Below are 27,618 nucleotides of genomic sequence, written 5' to 3' on the forward strand. Positions count from 1 at the left end.
GGTCCCCCACAGTAAACAGAACATGGAAATGCAATTATTTTAGTATATTTAAACTGCTAAATACCTTTTCTCATCAGCAGTACAGTATATAGTGACTTGTGACTTCTATCAGTGACTTGTGACTTCTGTAAGTGTCTGGTTAAAGCTTGTAACAGGAGGCTTCGTTCTACTCTGATTGTCCTATGAGGCTGCAGGACCCCTGACCCTCTGTCTGGACAGTGCTGATTGGCCCTGTGCTAATCACATGCACCCTCCCAAGAAAAAAAAAACTCTCTAGCAATACACAGCAAACTGAGCATGTACAGAGTGCCCCCAAGGCTCTGCACTATCAGCAGATGAATTGGGGACAGTAAAAGAAGAGGAGGATTAGAGAAAACAGGACCAAACAGCCTTTTTAACACAATGTGAAGGAGTGGCCCCTTAGGTTCCACAGTGAGTATAACAAGCATGCTTTACTGCATTTACAGACTGTTTGTGTTATAGCTTAAAAGTAGAATGGTTGCTTTCAGTTATTTTGCCATATCATCTGTTACAACTTACCATTATTACTCAGAGCTTCCACTTTGCCCATCAAGTTATTAGGTTTGTTCTTCTCCATCACCAAACTATACACTGCATAAAAGAAAACAGGTATCAATGTATTTGCTGGGAGAAACATGTTTTGTAGTCATAAGTGTGCGCAGCCTATTGCGTTAGGGTGTGCTCCCCAAAACATAAACACACGTGTGTGTGTGTGTGTGTGTGTGTGTGTGTGTGTATGGGGGCAGGGGAATGAAGTTTTCAATGAACATAGCTGCCGACACATGGGACACTTCTCAATTCAATGTAGTTACTGTTCCTGGTGCTGATTAAAAAACAAAACAAAAAACAAAACTTAAAGTAAATTGTAAACGATCACCTTGTTAAACAACCTATTCAGTTTAAAATAGGAAAGAAAGGCAAAACATTTTGCAAGTGAAAGGCTGTGCAGTGGGGGGAGTCAGGACAAGTCTGATCATTGGAAAAGAGTAGGCTGAGTTCCCAGCACAGCTAGAGAACTGATCAGTGTACTCTCCTGCTTATTGTGGTCAGTTTTTAACAGGAAAGCAAGGAGACTAGCAAAAACCCCAGGGATTTCACATAAGGAAAGCAATACAAAGAGAACAGGAGACTTTCTCATACAAGTACATGATACAGCAGGCACATATCAGCATGGCTTTTTTTCAGCGGGAACGCAGGGGAACGCAGTTCCGAAACCTCCAGTCTGAATGTATGCAATGGCAAAGGGGTGCTGGGGTCAGTGGAGTGAGCTGAAGGGCCTATTGATGCTGGCTGCTGGTGGATCTATTGTTGCTGAGGTAAATCTAATGTTGCTGGAGGGCATTTTGTTGTGGGCGGGGTTATTGTTGCAGTGGGGGATCTGTTGTTGGGAGGGGGTCTATTGTTGCTGATTCCAGGGGATCTATTTTACTGCTTTTCTTGTTACCATTAACGAACCCCATACAACATACTTAGCACAACAAAATGATACTTGGTTCTGTATTTTCTAAATTACCTGGTGCTGGGAGGTACAGTAGGTAGGGGGTAGGACCAAGGGATGGTGCTCAGAGGGGGGATAGGGGGTGGAACCAAGGGATGGCTCTGGGAGGTGGATAGGGAGTGTAACCAAGGGATGGTGCTCGGAAGTGGGTAGGGGGCGGAACCAAGGGATGGTGCTTGGAGGTGGGTAAGGGTGGAACCAAGGGACGGTGCTCGGAGGTGGGTAGTGGGTGGAACCAAGGGACGGTGCTCAGAGGTGGGTAGGGGGTGAAACCAAGGGACGGTGCTCGGAGGTGGGTAGGGGCGGAGATGATGGGTGACTCAGAAGTGGGGAGTTCCAGCATCTATTCTCTGAGAAAAAAAGCCCTGCGTATCAGGAATATGAAGTGTTGGTGTAACAAATGCTTTAAGCTTTCAGACAAAATTCTATCCTGTAGAAATTGAGATTTTCTTGCTTTTTATTCACAGAAAGTATTATATTTCTCCTGGCCTGGGACCATGGGACACGTGTAATAATGGAGCTCTAACAAAGACTAAAATCAGCCATACATGGATCAAAATTTGGTTCAGCAACATATGGGCACCCTGGCTTTACAGAAGTCAATTTACTGACCAACATCTGTACAACTGCCCTGTTGGGTTTTCTCTGCTCAATCAGCACTGCACGCTATAGACTGCAGCGCTGATCAGTGTGTTCTGACGGCAGGGAAGTCTCCCCACTGTTCAGAATACAATAGCTCAGCGGAAGGATTCTGCCATCCACATGGAAAAGAACTGACTTATCTGTGGGCCACGAATCGGTCTATTTATTAACAAAAAAAATAAAATAAAATCACTGTAAAAATATGATACATTTGCATAGCCACAACAAAAAAAATGCCATATTTTGTCTGGTTGGTTCCTGTGATTGTCCGCACCATCTGACAGCCATAATATATTCTGACGGACGTATTTAAAAAATATGGCATTTTTTCATTGTGGGCTTCCCTTGAGATTGGGCAAATGACTGTTTTGAGCGATTGCTCTCTCAAAACAGATCCTTATCTCTGTTAGTCATACAGAAAAATCAGGAACTCGATCACAGAGCAGACCAGTATTAGGTAAAATGTACTATCTGGTTTATATCAGTCTGACCACTGACCTCACTTGACCATCATCTGAAAGATCTACAAAACCTCCCCTTCTCTCACTCCAAAACACAACCCTGCCACTGTTCTGCTTCTTTTGTAAATACAGAAGGATTTTATTCTGCTGAATGAGGTGACCCCTGCAGCCACAACCATGAAACCATGAAAAAAATATTGGCTTCTCTGGCTTTAAGCCACTGTATCCCTCCACAAATGAAAATAAAAAGTCCCCTGCCTTACATATGCCACACCTATTATTTTGGACAAGTGATTACATTTTATTTATTTATTTATTTTTTTAGACATTCAAACACGGACTTTGAATTTGGGGGTGCTGAAAAAGCACCTGCACACAGAACCATATGCTTATGGGCACCAGTGATTAGGATGTGCCCAGGCACACCTGGCACACTCCCTTCTCAAGCATATGTCTGTAGTATCCAGTTTATATATAGTGAAGGGAAAAAGTATCTTATCCCCTGCTGATTTAGTACGCTTGCCCACTGACAAAGAAATGATCAGTCTATAATAGTAATGGTAGGTTTATTTTAACAGTGAGAGACAGAATAACAACAACAAAAAAAATCCAGAAAAACACATTTAAAAAAGGTTATAAATTGATTTGCATTTTAATTTTTGATCCTCTATCAATCATCAAGATGTCTGGTTCCCAGGTGTCTTCTATACAGGTAACGCTTTGAGATTAGGAGCACTCTCTTAAAGTGAGTGCTCCTAATCTCAGCATGTTACCTGTATAAAAGGCACCTGTCCACAGAAGCAATCAATCCGATTCCAATCTTTCCACCATGGCTAAGACCAAAGAGGTGTCCAAGGATGTCAGGGACAAGATTGTAGACCTACACAAGGTTGGAATGGGCTACAAGATCATTGCCAAGCAGCTTGGTGAGAGGGTGAAAACAGTTGGGGTGATTATTCGCAAATGGAAGAAACACAAAATAACTTTCAATCTCCCTCCGTCTGGGGCTTCATGCAAGATCTCACCTTGTGGAGTTTTAATGATCATGAGAACAGTGAGGAATGGTGAGCTCAGAACTATGAATGGTGTTCATAGTGTAGTGTAGTGTAGTTCTGAGCTCACAAGGGTGAGCTCAGAACTACACGGGAGAATCTTGTCAATGATCTCAAGGCAGCTGGGACCATAGTCACCAAGAAAACAATGGGTAATACACTACGCCGTGAAGGACTAAAATCCTACAGCGTCCACAAGGTCCCCCTGCTCAAGAAAGCACATGTACAGGCCCTCTGAAGTTTGCTAATGAACATCTGAATGATTCAGAGGAGAACTGGGTGAAAGTTTGGAGAAGGAGGAATGCTGCCTATGACCCCAAGAACACCATCCCCACCATCAAACATGGAGGTGGAAACATTATGCTTTGGGGGTGTTTTTCTGCTAAGGGGACAGGACAATTTCACTGCATCAATTGGATGATGGACGGGGCCATGTCCCGTCAAATCTTGGGTGAGAACCTACTTCCCTACTTCCTGGTCGTGGATGGGTATTACTGCATGACAATGACCCAAAACACACGGCCAAGGCAACAAAGGAGTGGCTCAAGAAGAGGCACATTAGGTTCCTGGAATGGCCTAGCTAGTCTCCAGACCTTAATCCCATAGAAAATATGTGGAGGGAGCTCAAGGTTCGAGTTACTAAACGTCAGTCTCGAAATCTTAATGACTTAAGAGAATCTGCAAAAATGGAGTAGGACAAAATCCCTCCTGAGATGTGTGCAAACCTGGTGGCCAACTACAAGAAACGTCTTACCTCTGTGATTGCAAACAAGGGTGTTGCCCCCAAGTACTAAGTCACGTTTTTTAAAGGGGTCAAATGCTTATTTCACTAAAATCAATTTATAACTTTTTTAAATGCGTTTCCTGGATTTTTTGTTGTTGTTATTCTGTCTCTCACTGTTAAAATAACCCTACCAATAAAATTATAGACTGATCATTTTCTTATCAGTGGGCAAACCTACAAAATCAGCAGGGGATCAAATACTTTTTTTCCCTTATGGTAGGAGTCTGAAGCCAGCTACATACAGTTCTTGCAGAATGACTGGATTTTCAGTACACTTTTCCAACCTTTGTTTGGTTAATTCTTTTTCCTGGGGTTCTAAGCTCATAACTACCTTCAGCCTATATGGGACCCATCCAATATGCATCCAACAGTGGATGTGCATAACTAGCAGTTTAGCACTTAAAGTAATTATGAACATACGATATTATATACATATTATAAAGCAGTTATAACTATGCAGGTACCATAACTGCTTTTGCTTAGTTTCAGAAATGATCTTACCTTTTTACAAAGTAAAAAAGGTCTATCATGTTACCGTGCATCTCTTCCATCTCTTCTTCCCAATAGTGGGGGTGGGGTTACAGGACACTGTTCAGACACACAATGTGCCTGTATTGCATAGTCTGTTCAGCCTGAGACTAGATGCCGGCTGTGCTTGAGCAAGGTGCATGTTTAAGAGGCCGGCTGTGATTGGGAGTGTGTGTGCCAGAGGCAGGCTGTGATTGGTTGGGAGACATAGTGTTCAACAAACTACCCAATAAAATCATGCTGTGTGTATGCACAGTGTCCTGTACCTCTAGAAGAAGACCTGCCAAAGAATGAAAACTGACCACGCTAACACAGATTAGCTTCTGTTCTTTGTGAGGTGAGTTTAGAACAACAAAGAAATGGTACTGGTAGGATAAACCAGGTACTTCAAATGGAAGAAGTAGATGAAAATGATAGAGACTAGGGTTTATCAAATACTCAAATGTGAACAGACACATAGAAAAAAAATATTTTGTATTCTGAGTAACATACACTTTAAAGGTATCCTAAAGGAAAGGAAAAATGGTGGCTGCCACATCATCATGTTCCTGACCTAACTACATAGATATTTTTAAACTCTGTAGTAAATAAATGTGCCTTAATAAAGTTACATATTTACAGCGTTAAATAGTTACATAGTTTGTCAGGTTGAAAAAAAGACACAAGTCCATCTAGTTCAACCAATAAAAAAATAAATAAATAAAAAATAACATACATCCCCGTATACACAATCCTATACCCACATTTGATCCAGAAGAAGGCAAAAACCCCAGCAAAGCATGATCCAATTTGCTACAGCAGGGGAAAAAATTCCTTCCTGACTCCCCCCCCCCCCCTCAACTTTACCTACAAATGTTAGTACCCAGTTATATTATGTACATTTAGGAAAGAATCCAGACCTTTTTTAAAGCAAACTTTTCAACATTTTCAAAGCTCTTACTGTTAAGAAACCCTCTGTGAGGATCTTAAAAGTGAATAACTCAACACCAAGTTCACTATATGGACCCCTTATGTATTTGTACATGTTGATCATATCCCCCTTAATCTCCTCTTCTCAAGAGAAAATAAATTCAGTTCCTCTAATCTTTCCTCATAGCTGAGCTCCTCCATGCCTCTTATCAGTTTGATTGCCCTTCTCTGCACTTTCTCCAGTTCCTGATATCCTTTTTGAGAACTGGTGCCCAAAACTGAACTACAAATTCCAGATGAGGTCTTACTAATGATTTGTATAGGGGCAAAATGATATCTTTCTCTCTGGAGTTTATGCCTCTGTTAATACAAGAAAGAACTTTGCTCACTGTGGAAACCGCAGCTTGCATTCTATTATTAAGCTTATGATCTACCAAAACCCACAGATCCTTCTCCACTATGGATTGGATGATGTATGGATGGATTGGTTGCCTAATGAAACAGTGCATTGAGATCAACATGCAAGTTGGAGACATCCTGTAAGGAAGTTATTCCACTGCGAAGCTTGGTTTCATCCGCAAAGACTGAAATGGTACTTTTAATTCCAGACCCTATATCATTTATAAATATTTTAAAAAAGTAAGGGTTCCAACACTAAACCTTGGGGTACACCACTAATACCCTTAAATCAGAGCATGCATCATTAACCACTACTCTCTGAATTCTGTCTTTTATCCGGGTTTCTATCCATTTACAAACTGATCTTTCCAAGCCTGTAGACTTCACCTTACACATTAGCCGTGTGTGGGGAACTGTGTCAAACGCTTTTGCAAAATCCAATTATACTACGTCCACAGCCACCCTCTGTCCAAGGTTTTACTTACCTCCTCATAAAAGAAATTAGGTTTTTTGACAACTTCTGTCTTTTATAAATCCATGCTGTCTGTTGCTTAAAATATTTATTTCCAGCAAGAACTCATCTATGTGGTCTTTTATTAAACTCTCCAGTATTTTCCAGACTATAGAAGTTAAACTAACAGGTCTATAGGTACTTGGCAAAGACTGAAACAATTGCAGGTAAGCCGCAACCTTTGTCTTTGTCTGTGATGTATTGATGTCCAGTTTGGATTTACAGTGGTGAATAAATTTCACATGTTTACTTATATCGGAGTGTGGTCATCACTTTTTATTTGAGGTTACTTGGAAAAGACTTTGATCACTTTTTAAATAAGGGCACCACATTGGCCATACACCAATCCATTGGTATCATTCCAGTCATTAATGAGTCCCTAAAAATTAGAAAAATGGCTTTGAAATGACAGAGCTCAATCCTTTTAGGATCCTCAATGTGCCTCATTAAAGTGCAAACACATTATTATAAACGTTCATTGGATGAAGTCAGCACCACTAACCCATACCATAACCGCCAGCAATAAAGGCAATATAATTGAGCCTTCAGTAATCAGGAAATTGACAGCCCCGTAACAATATTAAAGTGTAAAATAAAAAAAAAATGTACAGAAAAATAGAAAAATATAGAACTCATTTGATGAAAAAAGCTGTGAATACAGGGATATTAATCTCAACTGACTGATTGGGACATGAATGCTATATTTTTCATTATTTCACACTTTAATATGGTTACAGCACTGTGAATTTTCTCATCACTGAAGGACTGATCATATTGCCTTTATTGCTGGCAATTATGGTATGGGTGAGTGGCACTGATTTTATGTTGTTTTTTGGATTCATCATATGAAGGTTTATAATAATTTGTACTTTAACGAGGCACATTTTTTCATTTGATTATATAGCACTGCATGTTATGTTTTTGTCTATAACTGAGAGATTGAGTATATTACCTTTTTGGTAGCAGCTATATACATATTTTTTGGGGTTTTTAACGCTGACTTTATTTTCCAATTTAGGATTTCTCTGTAGTGATTATTTTTCACCAGTACATTGTCAGATGATTGGGATAAAATTGTTGATTTCATTGTTTATACCATGTAAAAGAATTATTCCAGTCTATGTTTTTTTTACTGTAGGTGTCCTCGCTGGGAGAATTGTAACCCTCTATTTGTCCCAGTGACCACTGGCACAGAGACGTGAAGTGAAGGAAAATTTAAAAATGTTCAGTTGTCCTCACAGCAAGAGGTAAGGGAAAAGCCTCTGTTCCATAACAATTCCCTATGACGGAATTTGTCTCCTTGGGGTATTTCCTCTCATTTCCTGCTGTATCTCTAGGACAGAAAGTAAAGGGGAAGCTTTGTAGCAGAACAGTCCAAAAAAAACAAAAAACTTTTACATACACTTTAATATATGCTTTCACAACATAATCAGCTAGCTTTCATTATATGAAAATCACCCAGAACTGTGGTAGTTATATTAATGACATTTTGACAAATTCATGCAATTTAAAATCACCTGTCAATCATAAATATATTTACCAGTTTTTGCAAGATTGGAAAAAGTAAAATTCCTAACATCCCCATTTTCATAAGTATGAATTGAGCACACTCCATTTAATTCTCCTGTAGTACTTCCATGTTTGCGTGCCTTAATCTGCTGACAAGTCTGTAAAAAATTTAAAATTATTTCAAAAAGGATATGTTAAAATTATATTCAATACAAATGTTTTACCTGTATGCGTATTTAAGCTCCAGCCTCTCCTAGTAATTAAATTTATATCATTATTTTCATCTGATGGTTACATTTGTAAGTTATATGGTTGCCTATTTAATACAAAAATTATTGTAAACCCCCTTCTAGTTACAAGTTAAGCTGGCCATATGTGGATCGAAATTTAGCCAGTTCAGCAGGGGCCAGTCCAGTTTTAATCCATGTATGGGCAGGCTGATTGCACAAGTCGTTCTATCGAGCCTTTTTATTTCTTTCCAGAATGATCAGTGCCTTTGAACATAATTTGACAAGTCATTGAATGTACTGAAAATGTTCATGCTAATGTTTATAGGAGTGTCCATTTGAAACTCTACTAGTGCTTTGCCAGCTTTACCCTCACCTAAGTTCCTATAGATAATGGGATAAACCAGGCAACATCTTCAACAGAAACACAGACAGCAATAAAAATCTACTCTATTGCTACTTTACTCAGCTTTTGCACTGCTTTATTAATCAGCCTGTTAGCAAGTGTTTGGTGTGAGACCCACTGAAACATTTAAAAGAAAGAAAACGTGTTTCTTTTAACTGTTAGTACTTCTGTTTTTTTTTTTTTTTAGAGTCAAAACTGAAAATAATATTGAGAAATATTTTGCATGTGACTTTCATTCTAGATTTTCCTTCCCTCTTCATTGTGATGCTGAATAATGATTCATTTCATGGATGTTCGTGCGAAGTGCTGGGAACGCTATGTGCGTGTTTCGATTTTTTAATAACACTGCAATATTTAATGGGATAACTGAAAGTCATAGCAAATTTTTGATGGACCCTACCACCAATCAGGAACCCCACCCCTTTGCTTTGGGGGTATAATATGTAACAATGGGCTACCAGTTTGACAGGAAGGTCCTGCTCCCAATACACAGACCCAAATTCAGCTGTCAAAGTGACAGTAGAGCTTTGTAGATGACTGCTGAACTGCTTCTGGTGTACACTAAGGGCCTATGTTTCAGCTGAGCCTTCCTCCAGGACACCACTGGGTACAACTCAGACCCCATAGCAGCCCACACAGCTGTGGTAGTTCCACCACTATCAATACTGTATGTGTATGCATCCTGTTTTTAAAGATACCCTGTAATTGAAAAACACTGGAAAACTTGCAGGTAAGTGGGCAGGAATAGCTGGGTAAAAGTGAGTGAAAGAGGCCAGGCGAGACAACATCTTCTGGCAACTTGCTGATTTTATGTAATAAATAATGAACAGAACAGCAATGCAGTAACAATCCTAAGTGATTATGTGTACAATAAGGCACTTTACTGGCCGGCAGCATTATGCAGAATTTACAGCTGCCAATATACTTGATAAGTGCTCTTTAAACAGGTCTCTATGTAGATAGGTGGAGGTAGGTAGAAGCTCCCTTAAGGGTTGCTCCTCCTACTGGTGGAGGGCTTTATGGGTATCCCTATATAAGGTGTGCGGAGCTAGGGCTCCTTTTTAGCAGGGAGACACGTAGAGAAGGATTGCTTGCATAAGGTGGTCGTGCTGTCCCCTTCAGGGTGGGGGGGGGGGGCTGGAGAAGGGTTTTTGCAGCTAAATCTTAGGATGGTGAATGGTACTGAGCGAAAGAAAAATGCTGGTAAAGCATCCTGCAGAAAGAGGGAGAAGTTACGTGTGTCCCCTTGCTCTGCCCTTTTAGAAGAACTGGACAGCTTAAGGAGCTTACTGCCCTGGGACTGAGTGTGATTGAATTACAACAGCTGAGAACCACAAGACATCCAATGCCTGAATATTTTTTTGTCAAGTCGGACTTTGGAGTATAATCATGCCATTATTTGTACTGTTCTCTTCTGTTCCTAACTAATCAAGTGAAGAAGTTTACTACAACTACAAACCTCTGTGTGTTTATCTTTGTAGAGAAGTGCCTGTTATAGCCAATGCCTGGGAAGAGGAGTGTGAAGTGTGTTTACTGGTGGAAACCTAAAAGCTTAGGTCCTGGAAACTTGCATGTGGATCAGGTATGTCAGTATTTCCAGGGAAGTGGGGGTTGAGAATGTTGTGGCTAGAGGATCAGTGCTGTATTTTGGCCTAGGCCAACAAGGCCCAGGCCTACAGCGGCACTTTGCAGGGGGGCAGCAAAAAAGCCACCCCCCCTCCACCTGAGACTCTATTGGCCACTAGAGCCGCCTCTCTCATTCCCCCCTCTCTCTCACCCCCCCTTTCTCTCGCTCTTATCCCCCCTCTCACCCCCCGCTCTCTTGCTCTCACCCCCCCCTCTCACCTCTCTCTCTCACCCCTCCTCTCTCACCACTTCTCTCTCTCACCCCTCCTCTCTCACCCCCCTCTCTCTCTCTCTCATCCCCCCTCTCACTCTCTCTCTCATCCTCCCTCTCTCTCTCACCCCCCTCTCTCTCTTTCTCATCCCCCCTCACCCACCCCCCTCTCTCTTTCCCTCACCCACCCCCCTCTCGTGAGATCTCAGGAGTTCATGCTGGGACTTGTAGTCCTTCAATTTTGGAGGGAGCCACATTCGTTAAAAAAGAAGGAGTGGGGCAAATTTACATAGGATGGGGAGGGGGGGGGGGGGCGGCCAATTTTAGTCTTGCCTAGGGCAGCACAAAACCAAAATACACCACTGTAGAGGATACAAAGTCTAGGCCTCAAGCCACCATCCGTGCATGGCACAGAATTGTTTTGGACTGATCAATTCATGATTCCCGGCTGCAACCTGCATGTAGAGGCCCAGCTTTCTGTGAAGGCCATGTAGAAATGACTTGGACACCACCCTACATCCTTGGCTGATATAAATTAGCCTCTCAAACAGAGTGCTGTGCTGGTGATACAGGTCACAGAAATGCATCAGACGACCAGATGCAGACAGGAACAGGGTCCTCCTCCAACTTACAGCAGTCTCCAGGGGTTTTCTGGACTGTCCCTATGCTGTCCCACCTTAAAGATATATTTTACTTTGGCACTCAGTCATAACAGTCGCTAAGCCTCTTATTACAAGACTAGCAGCGTGGGAGATACATTCACCATCAGCTTCTTGAGTAATTCCCCTCTCTAATGTTCAGAAATTGTGGTGTGCTAATGTCAGACCAAAAAGAGGAAAAAAACATTTTCAAACTAACTATGGCACCTCACCAAAAATGTATGTAACTTCCTATATGAATACTATACTAAAAGCACATTATTAGGGTAGTGAATACTATAAATATAAAGATAATATATCCTATCCACAGAAACAATAGATACATCTAGATGGTAATTAAAATCATTTTCCACCAATATTTATAATAAATAAAAAATCAAAATTCACTCTGTATATATTAACTATTTATTGTATATCAGATTATAGTAAAAATAATATTAAAAAGTATTAATGCAATCTAGTGTAATTTTTGAGGTCATTGACGGTTTCTGTGCAAATTGCCATTTTTTGTCTTTATATACACAATTCTCTTTACTTTTTCATAGCAGGTTTGGGATTTTTGAGCTCTTTTTTCCATTATAGTCATAGTTATAGTTTGGTTACACTTTTAAGTGCTTTGAAGAATTGCTGTTTGGTTTTCTTATTTGTTATTGTAAAACATGCACATGACCAGGACTAAAACTGGCTATACAAATCACAATCTGATTGTAAATTCTCCTTTAGCTCTCTGCCTACATACATGGATACATACTGATTGTTTGATTAGTTGGATTTTTTAATTAGACCCTCACATTACATAGGTTTGCTAAATCTAAGGTGATTGTATGTACAATCTCCTTAGATTTAGTAAACCTATGTAATGTGCGGATCTACTTAAAAAAAAAAAATCAAATACAATCAAATGATAACATGTATAATTGGCTTAAGGCTGTTCCTTTCCTTTGCCATTGATCACAAAAAAATAGCTACTATATCTTAACTATTCTTCTGTAAACAACTCACTGGTGCATAATCAGAGAACAGAAAGGCTATCCCAGTCTGTCCCTTGAGACCAAGTTATTCCACTATTGGGTACCACCATGATCATGTCTCATTACAGTTAACATGTAAATAATAACCCAATAGATTTATATTAGCCTTAGAATGGAATCAATAGAATGTTATCCTGTAGGCAGGTGGATAGGGATACTAAAGTCTCATTGTTGTTTTTTTTTTCATTTAAAAATATCAAACATGTTATACTCATCTGCTCTGTGCAGTGGTTTTGCACAGAGCAACCCCATTCCTCCTCTTCTCGGGTCCCTCACCGGCGCTCCTGGCCCCTCCCTCCTCCCGAGTGCCTCCAGAGCATGCAGCTTGCTATAGGGGCACCTGAGCCAAGCCGCTGCTCTGTGTACCCATTCAATCACAGAGCTACAGCTCTGCCCCACCCCCTCTCTCTCCTCATTGGCTCACTGACTTTGATTGACAATGGCACCCTGCTGCTCTCTCAGCCAATGAGGAGGGAGAGTCCCAGACAGCCGAGACTTACGCGCAACATCGCTGGATTGAGATGGGCCTCAGGTAAGTATTAGGGTTGGCTGAGGGGCGCTGCTGCACACAGAAGGTTTTTTTTATCTTAATGCATAGAATGCATTAGGATTAAAAACCTTCTGACTTTACAACCACTTCAAGGTGTATGCCTGTGTATGCAATTGTTTCTCCTGGCTGAGCCCAATTCCTCATGTTAGTTAAGCCAGCCAGGTGCCAAGTATTACTATGTTTGTATGTTTTCCTGTGTCCTTAAGCTGATTTGTATGCTGAGGTAACCAGGCTATATGGGTGATGCTTTTCCCACCATTTTCCGCCTGGTTATTTCCCCTGCAGGTCAACCAACATAAAAGGAGCTACCTCCAACCCCAGTAGTCTTGTTGGCTGAAAACTTTGTTGAAGGGATCACCCCTTTTTTGGGGGGTGGTAGGAGCCTAATTGGGGTAACTGGAAGTAAGCCTATGTAGCTCTCAATCATGGACTTACTGCCTTTGTAAATTACTGCCAATTATGGACTTGAAGGGACTTGTAGTGCCTCCTGTGGATTATTGCCTTAATGGACTCTTGCTTTAGAGACTTGCCTCCTGCTTAAGGGATACACACTATATGGATGTTTGAAGATCTTTGTCGGGGAATTGTGCTGAAACTGCTTTTTGAGAACTGTACGGTATTCAGCAACTACTTCAATAAAGGGTCTTGTTTGTTTACTTGCTTTGCCTGGTCTGGAGGAGTACATACACAGCGTATCTAAAGAGAATGGCTTGCAACACAACAAGGGGACTGAGCTAGAGGAAGATGCAATACATGAGTCTAACCACAGAGTGCTACCCAGAGGAAGTTAATGTGTTGTTGCTAAGGACTACAGTGTTATGAATTCATGAAGGTAAAAAACCTTGTGCCTTTACAAACACTTTACCACTTGACCCCTGGAAGATTTATCCTCCTTCATTAACCAGGCTATTTTTTGTGATATCACACAGCGTTACTTTAACTGACAATTGCCCGGTCATGCAACACTGTACCCAGATAAAATGTATGTCCTTTTTTCCCCACAAAGAGAGCTTTCCTTTGGTGGTATTTTATCACTATAAACAAAAGGGACAGACAATTTTGAAAATAAAAACAATGTTTTTTACTTTCTGCTATAAAACCTATCCAATAAAAAAATTGGAAAAAACAAATGTCTTCTAAAAATGTAGGCCCATATGTATTCTGCTACATATTTTTGGTAAAAAAAAATCCCAATAAGCTTATATTGATTGGTTTGCCCAATGGTTATAGCATCTACAAACTATGTAATATTTTTATTATTTATTTTTTTTACTAGTAATGACAGCGATCTGCGACTTATAGCGGGATTGTGATATTGTGGCGGACATTCTGACACTGACTTTCTTGACACTTTTTGGGACTAGAGACGCTAATAGAGTTATCAGTGCTAAAATATACACTGTCATTGTACTAATGATACTGGCTAGGATAGGGGATAACACCAGGGGCGATCAAATGTGTGCCTAGCCAGTGTTTTACTATACTGTGTAAGGTGCTTTTACTAGAGGAAAAAATCATGGGCGTCCACAGAACTTTTTTCAGGGGGGGGGCATAATTTTAAGGTCACCCATGCTCCACCCCTTTTTAACAATGTAATGAAGGGGAGGGGCATAGGGATTATACTTATTTCGAGTGTAGCACCCTCCTAGGTAGGTGCTAGGTAACCTATAGGGGAAAACTTGTCTGCTTATCAGCAGGGTCCAATTATTCAGTCAGGCTGTCATGTGTTCTCAGCTGTGACTGTTGAGTTGGGGAGTCTCCCCACTGTATCCAATGAGGGCTCTCATTGGACAGTGGAGGAAACCGGACCAATAGCACGCCAGGGCTTGTATCCATCCCAGAGGGCAAATTCTGCCAGAATGCATATTGGGAGGGGACTATGAGTCTGAGGGAAGCACATGACAGGGTGTCTTTGGCGGGAAGCAGAGTCCCAGGAGGGGGGTGACGGCTGTCTCTCCTCCTGTTGGTGAGAGGAAAGGTGTCCTTGGCGGTCGGCCTAGAGGACAGAAGGTTGAGCTGAGCTGCAGAGAGGGATCCAGTGTGCTGAGGACTGTGTGGAGCTATTGGGGTTGGAGTTTCCAGGAAAGCAGAGTCATGAGTACTGTGAACTGCCCCGGGGTCTGCTTAGGATAGGAGACCACTCCAGGTGGGAGGGATCCAGGAGCCAGCTAACCAGGAGGAAGCTTAGAAAAGGGGGTGCCTGAGTCTAAGCCCTGAAGAGAATTCAGTGAGAGAGGGTGCCAGTGTGGGCCCTGAAGTGTTAAGAGTTGCAGCAGTGTTACAAGTAGCTACATCAGTTAGGAGGGGGTGTCACCGTGTCAAGGTCAGTTCAGTGTTAAGAAGACAGCAAGTCAGCGCTAACAAGCGCCAACCGGTGTTGACCGGCATTCTGACGGCATCAAGTCGGCGTCAGGAGGCATTTTCTCATTTTCTTGACCAGTTACATTGTGTATAGTCGAGCCAGAGGAGTATCCCACTCATTCCCTTCTCCCATCCAAGTTCCTTAAATACTGTAAATACAAAACCCAAAGATGCCGGACTGTTTCTTGTCTCAGTGCTCACACTTTGAGAACATGCTTAAATGTGCTGTTGTTGCTAGCAGTAACCCTGGCAGACCCACATCCAGCACAAAGGCTGGAAATCCTGCTACATGAGTATTTATTTTTAAAGGGCAAATGGCGGCATTTATATTTAAAGCATTTGTTAACCTAAAAAAAATATTATCCTGTTCCCTTAAAGCATGTTATACAACATAGTGCTTGTGCTGTGTAATTTGGCTCCCCGTATCACCTAAAATACCTGGCTGATCCTGCCTGGCTATGTCCTCCCCTCTGTAAACTGACCACGGTATACCATGGCTGCTGACCCCTGACACTGTGGTCATTTTACGTGCCTCTGTCATCCGCAGCCTTCCTGTCCTCCTTTCTCCCCCCTCCCTCCTTGCCTTTATGCTCCTGTGTCAGTGCCCGCCTCTCCTCCTGCTGCTGTAGAAAAAAGTGCCATGTGCAGGCGGAGCGGGGGATGAGGAAAAACTGCTTTAGATTAAAACAAACCCCACTCTAAGGCCACTTTGCATTTTATCAAGAGTTTTTAACAAACTTACCAGAGTACTATTTGAACTTCTGGCTTGGGACACAGTTGGATATGGAACACCTTGGACCACTTTACCTTGCCCTAGAATGTGATAAAAGATACATTTCTCAAAATACAAAGATTATGGTCCATAAAATATATAATCTGGCCTAATAAGCTAAGAGAGATCTATTGTTGAGGGAGGGGTCTATTGTTGCTGTCTGCTGAAGGGTCTATCAATGCTGGCTGGTGGGAGATCTATTGTTGCTGGGGTCAATCTATTGTTACTTGGGGGGTACCTTGTTGCGGGCAGGTCTATTGTTGCTGGGGCGATTTATTTTTTTTGGGGAGGATCGTTGCTGAGATGAAGAATTGTTGCTGGGGGGTCAATTGTAGCTGAGAGTTAGGATGGATCTATTGTTGCTGAAGTAGTGTTTTGCTGGGGTCTTTTGTTTTTTGGGGAGATCTATTGTGGCTGAGGGGGTTAGGGTCTACCGTTGATGGCTGCAGGGGATCTATTTTACTGCTTTTCTTACTATCATTAACAAATTCCATGCAAATTGCTTAGCACCACAAAATTAAACTTTATTCTTTACTGTCTACTAGGGGCACTACTGGGAGGTAAGCTAGGGATGGAACCAAGGGGTGCTCCTCAGAGGTGGATAGGGGGCGAAAACAAGGGATGACTTTGAAGGAGGGGGGGGGGGAGTGCCTGCAGGCTGCACCTATTCTCTAAAAAAAGGCAGTTCAAAAAAGAAATAAAAAATATATATATATATATATATACACATATATATATATATATATATATATATACATATATATATATATATATATATATATATATATATATATATATATATATAGAGAGAGAGAGAGAGAGTACTGTATATATACAATATATATATATATATATATATATATATATCTACATATACTGGGCTTGGGAAAGAAAGTTATGTTACTGTAAAAAAAAAAAAATAATAATAATAATAATAATAACCCTCCTTTTTAGCTTTTAAACCAATTTTGGCTTACAATGTATATTTGCTTAGTGTTGGAAAATAATGGTGCAGAGCCACTTCAAGAGAGGGCTTTTAGGTTTCCTTGAGTTTTTTTGCTGAGAAATATTACACGTACCTGCCAAATTTTGTTTAGAAATATGATAGGACATTAATTGATGAGAAGAGTGTCATCTCCATACCTGCCGCTGAAAGAATGTTGTCTATTGTGCAGTCTAGAGTGGGAATACCATTTTTCAGTGCACATTTAAATATCCCTTCAAATGTCCTCTTCCCAAATTCTTCTAGTGGTGAAACAACATAAACCCTGTAGAAAGAAGAATCAACATGAATCAACAGCAGTCATAAACAAGAAAATACTTAAAGTGAATCAGTGCTTTTTTCATGCAGGGGCAATTTCTGTCTAATAAAAAGCTAAATAATACAACAGCCTTTCCTACTGATGTTATGAAAGTATTCCACTAAGGGGCCATTCACATGCCTGCTATTAAAAGTAGAGGCTTTTATTGCAGTGCAGTCTCTGTGCATCGTGGTGCATGTTTGACATTTTTCTGATACACTTTGTATGCCTTTTTTGGAGTTGGGCTACGTCAGGGGCGTAACTACAGGGGTTGCAGGGGTTGCAATCGCTACCGGGCCCCATGCTCCAGGGGGCCCGGTAGCAAACCAGTGGGTGAACTTCTAGGATCTCAAAGGTCACACTTGCGACCGGGCCCTGGCATTTCACCACTGTGGGGAGGCCCCAAGATTGCAGGAAGGGGGCCCACTGCAGAACTTGTGAATGGATCCTGATGCGGGACCATAATAAAAGGCCATGCAATGAGAGTAAAGAGCCCCAGGATTAGTGGGAAGAGCCCCGGGCTTGAAGGGAAGGGCCCCGGCCAGGGGTCTAGGGGGCCCTTCATGGTTTCTTGCATCGGGGCCCTGAAGGTTCTAGTTACGCCTCTGGGCTACGTCATATATTGAATGCATTTAACCACTTTACCACCGGAGGATTTTGCTGTCTTCCGTCCAGGCCACTTTTTGCGATTAGGCACTGTGGGACTTTAACTGACAATTGCGCGGTCGTACGACGCCGTACCCAAACGAAATTTATGTCCTTTTTTTCCCACAAACAGAGCTTTCTTTTGGTGGTATTTGATCACCTGTGCGATTTTTACTTTTTGCGCTATAAACAAAAAAAGAGCGTTTATTTTGAAAAAAATAACAATATTTTTAACATTTTTTTATATGAAATTCCCCCCCAAAAAAATGTAAAAACCAATTTTTTTAAAAATTTTTGGCCAATTTGTTTTCTGCTACCTATGTTTGGTAAAAAAAATCACAATAAGCGTATTTTGATTGGTTTGCGCAAAAGTTATTGCGTTTACTAACAAAGGGAAAGATTTCTGTCATTTTTGGTGTTTTTTTTTTTAACGCGTAATGGCGGCGATCTGCGATTTTTTTTGCGGGACTGCGACATTGCGGCGGACAGATCGGACCCTTGACTGACATTTTTGACACTTTTGGGTGTACCAGTGACATTACTGCAGTAATCAGTGCTATATATATGCACTGTTACTGTAAAAATGACACTGGCAGGGAAGGGGTTAATTTTATTGGAGAGGGAGGGGTTAATGTATGCCTGGTGCTTACTAACGTGTGGGGGGGGAGGGGACTGAGTGAGTCATGGACAGATCGGATGTCCAGCTATGCTGAACAGTCCGATCTGTCACTCCCTGTCACTATGGAGATCCGCCCGCTTGTGTTTACAAAGGCGGGCGGATCTCCACACTAGATCCCCGACGATCGGGGGAAGAGCGGCGGCGATCGCCGCCGCTCCTCCCCTGGCCCGACTCCCGCTGTGACTGAAAACAGCGGGAGCGAGCCTCCGGCGGCGCGCAAGCGCCGCCGAGAAGGGGGAGTGTCTGACGACGTAGTACTACATCGTCAGACGATAACAAGCCACTCTGCCGCAGTAATATTACTGTGGGCGGTGGTAAAGTGGTTAAAATGCACCTAAAATGTGCAAGATTTACTAAGCAATATGCAGGCATCCCAACCTGCAAAAACTAATTTTAGGGAGGTGGCACTAAATCCCCCCCCCCTCCACGCCCTTCCCGCACCAGGATTCCCTATTTGTTACCTCCTCCCCCTTTTCCTAATCCTATGCACTGCTTATTGGCTTGTCATCCCAGAATCACTATGATTAATACTACTTCCTACACTGTTTCAACCCAGTTTAATTAATTAACTAACACACACCTCCTACTTCACTTCTGGTTTCTAATGATCTGACCACTTAATAATAAGTTGTACTACAGGAGGAAGAGAGGTCCTATGTGACAGGTACAAAGATGCCTGAACCATTGAGGACACTACAGACGATATCACTACACCTTCTAGAGCCATATAAGATTTCTAAAATATGACAAATACAACTTCCCAGAAGCAGAAAGCACCACAGATATGACCTGGAAAGGATTGTACTCCTCACAAATCACCAGCATTATTACCTCATATCTCTGTAGGAGGAGGGTAGAGGAGGACAGATTGCACAGTCCGATCTTCTGCCGCTGCTTCCTGTGGCTCCTGTCACAGGAGAAGGGGTGCATTTCATATCACTTCGCCTGTGACAGAGCCGGAACTATACAGGAAGCAGCTGCTCTGTCACTGGCTCTGCAGACATCCGAAGTCTCCCGCCGCAGCCGGGAGATCGCATGACGCTTGCGGGTGTCCGTGAGCCGCCCGCCAAATGCGGGAGACTCCCGCAAGCCGCGGGAGACTTGGGATGTCTGAATATGTGCATGCCCCAAAGAGGTGATCATCTGCCAACAAGCAAATTGCACGTTCATGGATTTTGTTAGCAACCATGATGCCCATGGAAGTGTTCACACAGGCTAAAGTATATACTGTACATAGAATATACAAATAAATGTGGATTGCTATAAAATGTATTATCCAGAGACCAATTGTATGCCAGCTAAGCTGTAACGTACCTCAAATAACAAAATTTTCTGTAATGCTTTTGGGTCTTTCTAACAGTTTTCAGCATTCTTATATGGGCATACAACATAGGAATAAAACCATATTAAGTACATCAGACTATCATTAAAGTGGAACTATAGGCAAAACTTTTTTTCTATTTTGGATGGAGTAGGGAAGGATTATAAACCATCAGATTTTTTCTTTTCTCCATCTGTTTCCCATAGTGGAGATTTCCCTTTACTTCCTGTCCCATAGACAAACTGGAAGTGAGAGGAAATCCCTGCAGATTAAGAGAATCCCTTGGGGCCCCCCAGGTCACCAGAACTAGTGTCCCCATTTGAACATGTTCCCTCTAATACTTTTCTAGAGACAACCCAAAAGTTGGGGATTTTCTTTACTTTCACATTTAATGAGAATGGTAAATTGGACACATAGAGAGGGTGAATCTCCCTAACAGGGCACAGACAGCAATAAAAACCTGACAGATGTTCTAATCCCTCTCCCTGCTATCCAAAACAAAAAAAGTTTTAATGGGGTGGGGACCAAAAGAGACATCTTCAACTAGGTCCACTTAACTGTCTAATGGAAGTTTAACTCTGTATTTATGCCCTATTAGACAAGTAACAAAAATCAACCCTCCCAGTGGTGTTCCACTGTTTTATTTATTAAAAAATATTCAGTTCTTACTGGACTTATAGTCGTCACAATTAAACAAAGTTTTAAAGTGACTTGTTCAGTCAGATAAAATAAAGTAAATCATTTTCTTAAATAAAATAAGACCCTACAGTGTGGATAATTATGGGCTTAATGTAAAAAGAAAGTCTACCAGGGTAATTTTAACCAATCTGAAAAAAATCAAGGACGCTGATTGATTGCTATAGGTAACAAGGCATTTTACATTTTTTCTTTCATTTATTAGGCTCAAACTAGCAGAAATTAAATAGAAAGCAGAATACCCCATGGTCTTGTTAGAATAGTTTTTTTTTCTTTACTTAAAGTGGAACTCCAGTTCTTTTAAATACGTTGGTTTTAAATGGGTTAAATTGATAATAAACCCTACTTTTTTAAGCACTTTCAGAAGCTGATATAATTCTTAGTATGCATCTCCTTTATGTCACTGCCCTGCCTCTCCAACTCGTCCAATCAGAGAATGCTTTGCATTCATTCAGAAAATTCGAAGCATTCTCTGAATGGTGCAAACCTCCTGTGTTCACAATGCATCGTGGCCGTTCAGCAGGGGACCTGGAAGTAAGTGGAGATCACTGGAGCAGTGGTGTCTGCTTCAGAGATTTCTAGCTTCAAGGGACATCAGCCAGGTATGGTCTATACATATGTAGCACCCTACAAGGTAGGTGCTAGGTAGAAGCATAGTGGGCCTTGGCTGCCTAACAGCAGGGCCATGATTTTAAGCTGGGCTGTCATGTCTCCCAGGTGTGGCCATGAGAGGATTCTCATTGGGCAGTGGAGGAAACCCAATCAGTGGCTCATTCAGGCCTGTATCTACCCCAGAAGGCAGAATCTGCCACAGAGGATTCTGGGAGTGGGTATAAGTTTGAGGGGAACGCATGACGCAGCGTCTTTGGCGGGAAACAGAGTCCCAGGAGGGAGGGCACGGCTGTCTCTCCTCCTGTCAGAAGGAACTGGTGTCTCGGGTGGCTGCCTGAGAGTCCAGAGAGAGAGCTGAGCTGACCTGAGCTGCAGAGAGGATTTGGTGTGCCCAGGACTAGTGGAAATAGAGGGGTTCAGTTCCAGAAAAGCCTTCCAAGGTCGTGAGTACTGTGAATTGCCCCTGAAGGTCTGCATGAAGTGTAGAGGGGACCACTCCGGTGAAGGTCCCAGGGATCCAGGAGCCAGCTAGTGTCAAGGGGGTGCCTAGTGTGTACAGTGTAACGAGTTGCAGCAGCACAAGCAGTTACAAGGAGCTACCTCAGTCAGTGAAGGGCTGGAGGGAGCTGTTCACTGGGTTAATCTGAGTATTAAAGTCGAAGTTTCAGCACAGTTCAGCAGAACAGTATCTTCAAGCGCAAGGGAGCGTTGGCCGGCATTCAGCTGGCGTCAAGACAGCGCTAACTGGCATTTTTCTGTACAGTGTCCCAGTTGAACCTAGTTGAGCCAGAGGAGTATCCCAGTCATTCCCTTCTCCCATCCCCATTACAAAATAAACAAAATAAACCAAAGATGCCGAAATGGTCATTGTCTCAGTTCTCACACTTGGGTTTTCAACTTAAATGTGTTGGAAGTGTTACCGGTAACGATGGCAGAACCACATCAGGCCCAATGCCTGGAAATACTGCTACACATAATTACATTTTATTCCAGAGTTGGCCTTTCAGAACTTATTTAAAAAAAAAACTAGAGAAAAATGAATACGGCAATCAATCAGATTATACTTTGCCTCTTGTACAGTCTTCTTCTGTGACCTTTGGTAATTGGGGGTCATGTATGCCTAGATGTCCTGACTTAATGTATCAATGTCCATATGGTTAAACACATTAAGACCGCCCGCCGTAGATTTACTGCGGCAGGCAGCCTCTCCTGCGTGAACAGACGTAGCCCTACATCGGCTTGCTGCCAGGCACCCGCGATCACTCCCCCGCTGAGAGAGAAGAACGGTCAGCTGATATAAACACGGCTGACCGTTCTTCTCTCTGAAATAATCACAGAACGCCTGTGATCCTTCTATATAGGATCACAGGGCTCTGTGATCATTTCAGAAAGAAGAACGGTCAACTGTGTTTACAACAGCTGACCGTTCTTCTTTCTATATGGTATCACAGGTCTCTATGAACATTTTACAAGCCCACCCCCATACAGTTAGTAAACACTCCCCTAGGCTCACACTAAAACACTTGATCACCCACTAGGTTAACCTCATTCCCTGCCAGTGTCATTACAGTAACAGTGCATATTATTAGCACTGATTACTGTAGTAATGTCACTGGTACCCCCAAAAGTGTCAAAAATGTCAGTTAGGGGTCCCGCTAAAAAATAAATAAATAAATCTTTCCCCTAGTTTGTAGATGCGATAACTTTTGCACAAACCAATCAAAATACGCTTATTGTGATTCTTTTTTACCAAAAATATGTAGCAGAATACAAAATTGGCCTATAAGGATGAAAAAATGTGATTTTTAAATCAAAATTTTTTGGGAATGTTACAGGGGAGGACTGGGCCAGGGGGCAGGGGGGCAATTGCCCCCTGGGCTGCTCTGATGTCCTGTAAAAAGGCTGAACTGCTTCTGCAACAGACATGCCTAAATTATTCCTGGTGAAGAGAAGTAAGAAGTCTCCACTGCTGAACTACTGAGTGCAGGATGAAGAAAAGGACAGAGCGCAGCCCCCCAGCATGGATGGTGTAAACTGTTTCTGAGCAGAAGCCTGTTCCATGCCCCACAGGAGACTCTTCCCCCGGCCAGCCCCAATTGAGCTGTCCCAGTCCCCCTCTTCCCAAACGTCCCCTGCTGGCCGGGTTGATTCAGCCGGTGGGTAGAGAGTACCTGGAGTGGAGCTGCAGCCTGGAATGAGGTTCAGAAGGAGGCCGGGAAGAGGGAGAGTGGGAGGGGGGCCGAGTCCCTGCACCATGGGCCTCTGTATTGTACTTGCCCCCTGGGCCGAAAGTTGCCAGTCAGCCTCTGGAATGTTATATAGTAGAATGTAAAATATACATTTTTTTTTCTTCAGAATTGTCATTGTTTTTTTGTTTATAGCGCAAAAAATAAAAATCGCAGAGGTGATCAAATACCACCAAAATAAAGCTCTATTTGTGGAAAAAAAATAACATTAATTTTATTTTGGTACAGCGTCGCACGACCGCGCAATTGTCAGTTAAAATAATGCAGTGCATCATCGAAAAAAATGGCCCGGTCATTAGGGGGGCAAATCCTTTCAGTCCAGAAGTGATTAATATGACCATAGCTCTTTTGACTATTGATTTTCCTACCTAAAATATTTTGCTTTTATTAGAGCTGGAATCTGACATTCGCTTCTGTCAAAGTGCCTTGCTGTGATGGCGAGCAGAAAGATGGCTAGCCCCGTGTCTAGGAGACCCTACATGTCATCTTTGGTCTTTTGACTAGTTGTAAAATTGACCCAACATTTTCCTTTTTTTCCTTTATTTTCAACACCCCAGTTAGTAGTGACACAAAAGATGGCGCTATCAAAGAAAGGAACGCAGAAGAACACTAGTGCTCTAAAGTTGGTCTTACATCTGTAGAATATTTCTTAGGCCCCTTTCACACGGGCGGGGATCGATCCGCCGATTCCCGCTGAGCAGGCGGATGAAAGGTCCGTCTCCGCTTACTTTGCAGAGACGGAGCTGTCAGATCCCCGCTGTCCTCTATGGGAGATTGGATAAAAACAGACCACCTGTTCATTTTCATCCGATCCTATCTGATCCAATCCGATCCTCAAGACACATGTAAAATAGGGTTTCCATCTGTTCGGATTTCACGGACAGGATCTGATTGGATAGCAGCGGGTGTCAGCGGAGATGTTTCCACTGACATCCACCGCTCCATAGGGGGTGCATGGAGCATCCGATCAGGTACGCCTGAATGGGGCCTTAGAAAATTGTTGTTTTCAGTGCGTTTGTTCAATTAAAAAAGAGTTTAAGGGGATGAAAGCGAGCAAAAAAGGTTGGGAACAAACAAATTTCAAATTATTGAATTCGCTCCCGGCCAAGGAAAATTGTAACCAGCCTCCCAACCACCCCCCTAAGATGAAGGGGGGGGGGGGCGGGCTACACTTGCTGCTGCTGAGATGCTTTGCAAAAATGACCCCCCACCCTGTATGATTTAAGTGCAATATACACTTGCAATACACACGGTTGCGGTGTGGCAGTGTGGACTTTTAGGGGTTAAAACAGGCAGTATGGAGGTGACATTATCTCTTCACTGCCTGGCAAACTTCCTCTGAAAGGTGTTCCACCATGGATCACTCTTCAAAGGCCAACATTTATATAAACAAACCCTAAAGCATTTGGTTAGTGACATTAAGCATTCAGTGCGCATCACAATTGTTTCGTAATATATAAAGTTAGATTTTAGCAGCCTTCTTGTTCCTAGGTGCAGTATCACACTTGCCTTCTGCTAGAAAACCATAAATAGTTATATAGACTGTGAAACAATCTCATATTTCTGAGTCATAAGGGACCTGACAGACACAAAACCACAGTGATGTGAATCATACATTGTAGAAAGCAAAGCTTGCCCAAATTCTGTCTCTGTATATGTAAAAATCATGATTGCCCTTCTTATGGTGACATTTAGCTTGTATCTGAGCTGCAGGTAGTGGAAAACAAAATGACACACAATATTTACACCAAAGCAAAGACAACATCAAGGTATTTGAGCAGATGATTAACGGAAAGTCAAAAAGACTCCAAAGTAAAACAAAGTATGTAGCTTCTGAAACCTTACATTTTGTACAAATAAGGTATGTAAGGCAAGCATATATAAGGTGTATAAACTTCTACAAGCAGTAGAAAAGCCAAAAATAAATGTTATCTGCATATAGAATTTTCTTGAGCTCTAGAGCAGTGTTTCTCCCCCTTTTTAGTCGAGGCACCCTCTAAAATTATGAACAATCTCGAGGCACCCCAATCATAAATGTAAAAAACTATTCTATTTTTATATAACGTGGCAGCATCAACACATGTAGGACACCCAACATTAGAGGTGATTTATTCTTATAAAGCGAATACACTTTTGCACACTGGTACTGACTAGTATTCCTATGTTTCTCTTCTCCCTCAGTTTCTCTCCATCACTTAGCTAATGTGACCCCAGTGTTGACAGATAGGCAGAGGAGGGTCAAACAAGGATGCTGTGCAGGTATTCAATACCCTTCATATCAAAACTGATGACATCACTGGTTGTTAGGACGCCGGTGGGTGAAGGGTTGTAATGGTGCACAATGAAAATCTGTGGCTATATGTAATTAAAAGGCAGGCTTCGTCCATCTGACAGCTTGTATACATTTTTGGGCAATTTTTAGACATTTTGCCAGGGCACCCCTGAAGGAACCTCAAGGCACCCTAGAGTGCCTGGGCACCCTGGTTGAAAAAGGCTGCTCTAGAGAGAGTAATCCCTAGTTAACATGGGGCTTGGGGCTTTACACAATCTGTTCTTCCTTTGATAGCGCAAACTTTTTCTGTTGATGTTAGATATGCGCTGCATATTGTGGAAATTGCATATTGTTTAAAATCTTCATTCTCATTCTTCTACTTTTTGTGAAAACCTTCAATAACAATATTGAAATAGAATTTTCTTGTAAACTCCAGCTGGACTTTCAGTTTAAATCATCTAAATATACAGTAAGACCTTGGTTTATGAGTAACGCGGTTTTACAAGCGTTTTGAAAGACGAGCAAAGTTTTTTTTTTAAATGTTGCCTTGGCTTGCGAGCGCTGTCTTGATATACGAGCAATATCCCAGCAGTAGTGGTAATGTAAAAAAAAAGAAAGACACTCACAATGTTAAAGTGTTTGTTAATCCACACTGCCATGTTGCTATAGCCCTCTTTGTTTCCCAATACTAGCTGCTCCTGTCACTGTATTCTATACCGATTTCAGAGCCGTCACGTGACCTGCTGCCTCTCTCCTCTCCCCGCCTGACAGCTGCAGTGGGCGGGGTCGAGATTCGCCATGCTGATGTCAGTCCGGAGGGGAGGAGGAGAGGAGGAAAGAGCTTGCCAGTCACGTGACCCGCTGCCTCTCTTCTCTCCCCGTCTGACAGCTGCAGCGAGCGGGGTCGAGATCTCCCCCACTGACGTCAGTCAGGAGGAGAGGAGGAGAGAGCCGGCCGGTCACGTGACCCACTGCCTCTCTTCTCTCCCCGCCTGACAGCTGCAGCGAGCGGGGTCGAGATCTCCCCCCACTGACGTCAGTCAGGAGGAGAGGAGGAGAGAGCCGGACGGTCACGTGACCCACTGCCTCTCTTCTCTCCCCGCCTGACAGCTGCAGCGAGCGGGGTTGAGATTTCCCCCACTGACGTCAGTCAGGAGGAGAGGAGGAGAGAGCCGGCCGGTCACGTGACCCACTGCCTCTCTTCTCTCCCCACCTGACAGCTGCAGCGGGTGGAGCCAAGATTTCCCCCGCTGACGTCAGTCAGGAGGGGAGGAGGAGAGGAGGAGAGAGACGGCCAGTCATGTGATGGTCAAGCGGCGCTCTGAAATCGGCTAAAGTCAGCATTTTTTTTTAAAAACACAGTGACAGGAGCAGCTAGCATTGGGAAACAAAGAGGATTATATAAGATAATAAAAGTGTTTTCAGCATTAGAAGGGGAGGGGACGAGCACCTGATAAAGGCCAAATTACACAGTACACTTTATACTGTATTTTGTATTGCCGTAATCATTTTTATATGAATAAATGATTGTGGAACAAATCATCTGAGTTTCCATTATTTCTTATGGGGAAATTTGCTTTGATATGAGTGCTTTGGATTACAAGCATGCTTCCGGGAAGGAATTATGCTCACAAACCAAGGTATTACTGTATTCCAGATCCCTAAAGACAAAAGGTGTGAAAAGTCTTA

At 42.4% G+C, this 27,618-nt stretch overlaps 1 protein-coding gene across 4 annotated transcripts in view; it reads right to left on the bottom strand.

Annotated features, from left to right (window-relative positions):
• The window catches only part of ITGAE (integrin subunit alpha E), a 146,889-nt gene that overhangs the window by 85,646 nt on the left and 33,625 nt on the right, over positions 1–27,618 (bottom strand). For all 4 annotated transcript variants that reach the window (XM_082245840.1, XM_082245838.1, XM_082245839.1 and 1 more), the window contains exons 3-6: positions 17,301–17,425; positions 16,128–16,198; positions 8,346–8,472; positions 541–612 (exon numbers count right to left, since the gene is read on the bottom strand). In XM_082245840.1, coding sequence (XP_082101966.1) covers positions 541–612; positions 8,346–8,472; positions 16,128–16,198; positions 17,301–17,425 — 395 coding nt within the window. The remainder of the gene's footprint in view (positions 1–540; positions 613–8,345; positions 8,473–16,127; positions 16,199–17,300; positions 17,426–27,618) is intronic.

The sequence above is a fragment of the Pelophylax lessonae genome (genome assembly GCF_965119305.1).
Source record: "Pelophylax lessonae genome assembly, chromosome: 2".
Lineage (NCBI taxonomy): Eukaryota > Metazoa > Chordata > Amphibia > Anura > Ranidae > Pelophylax > Pelophylax lessonae.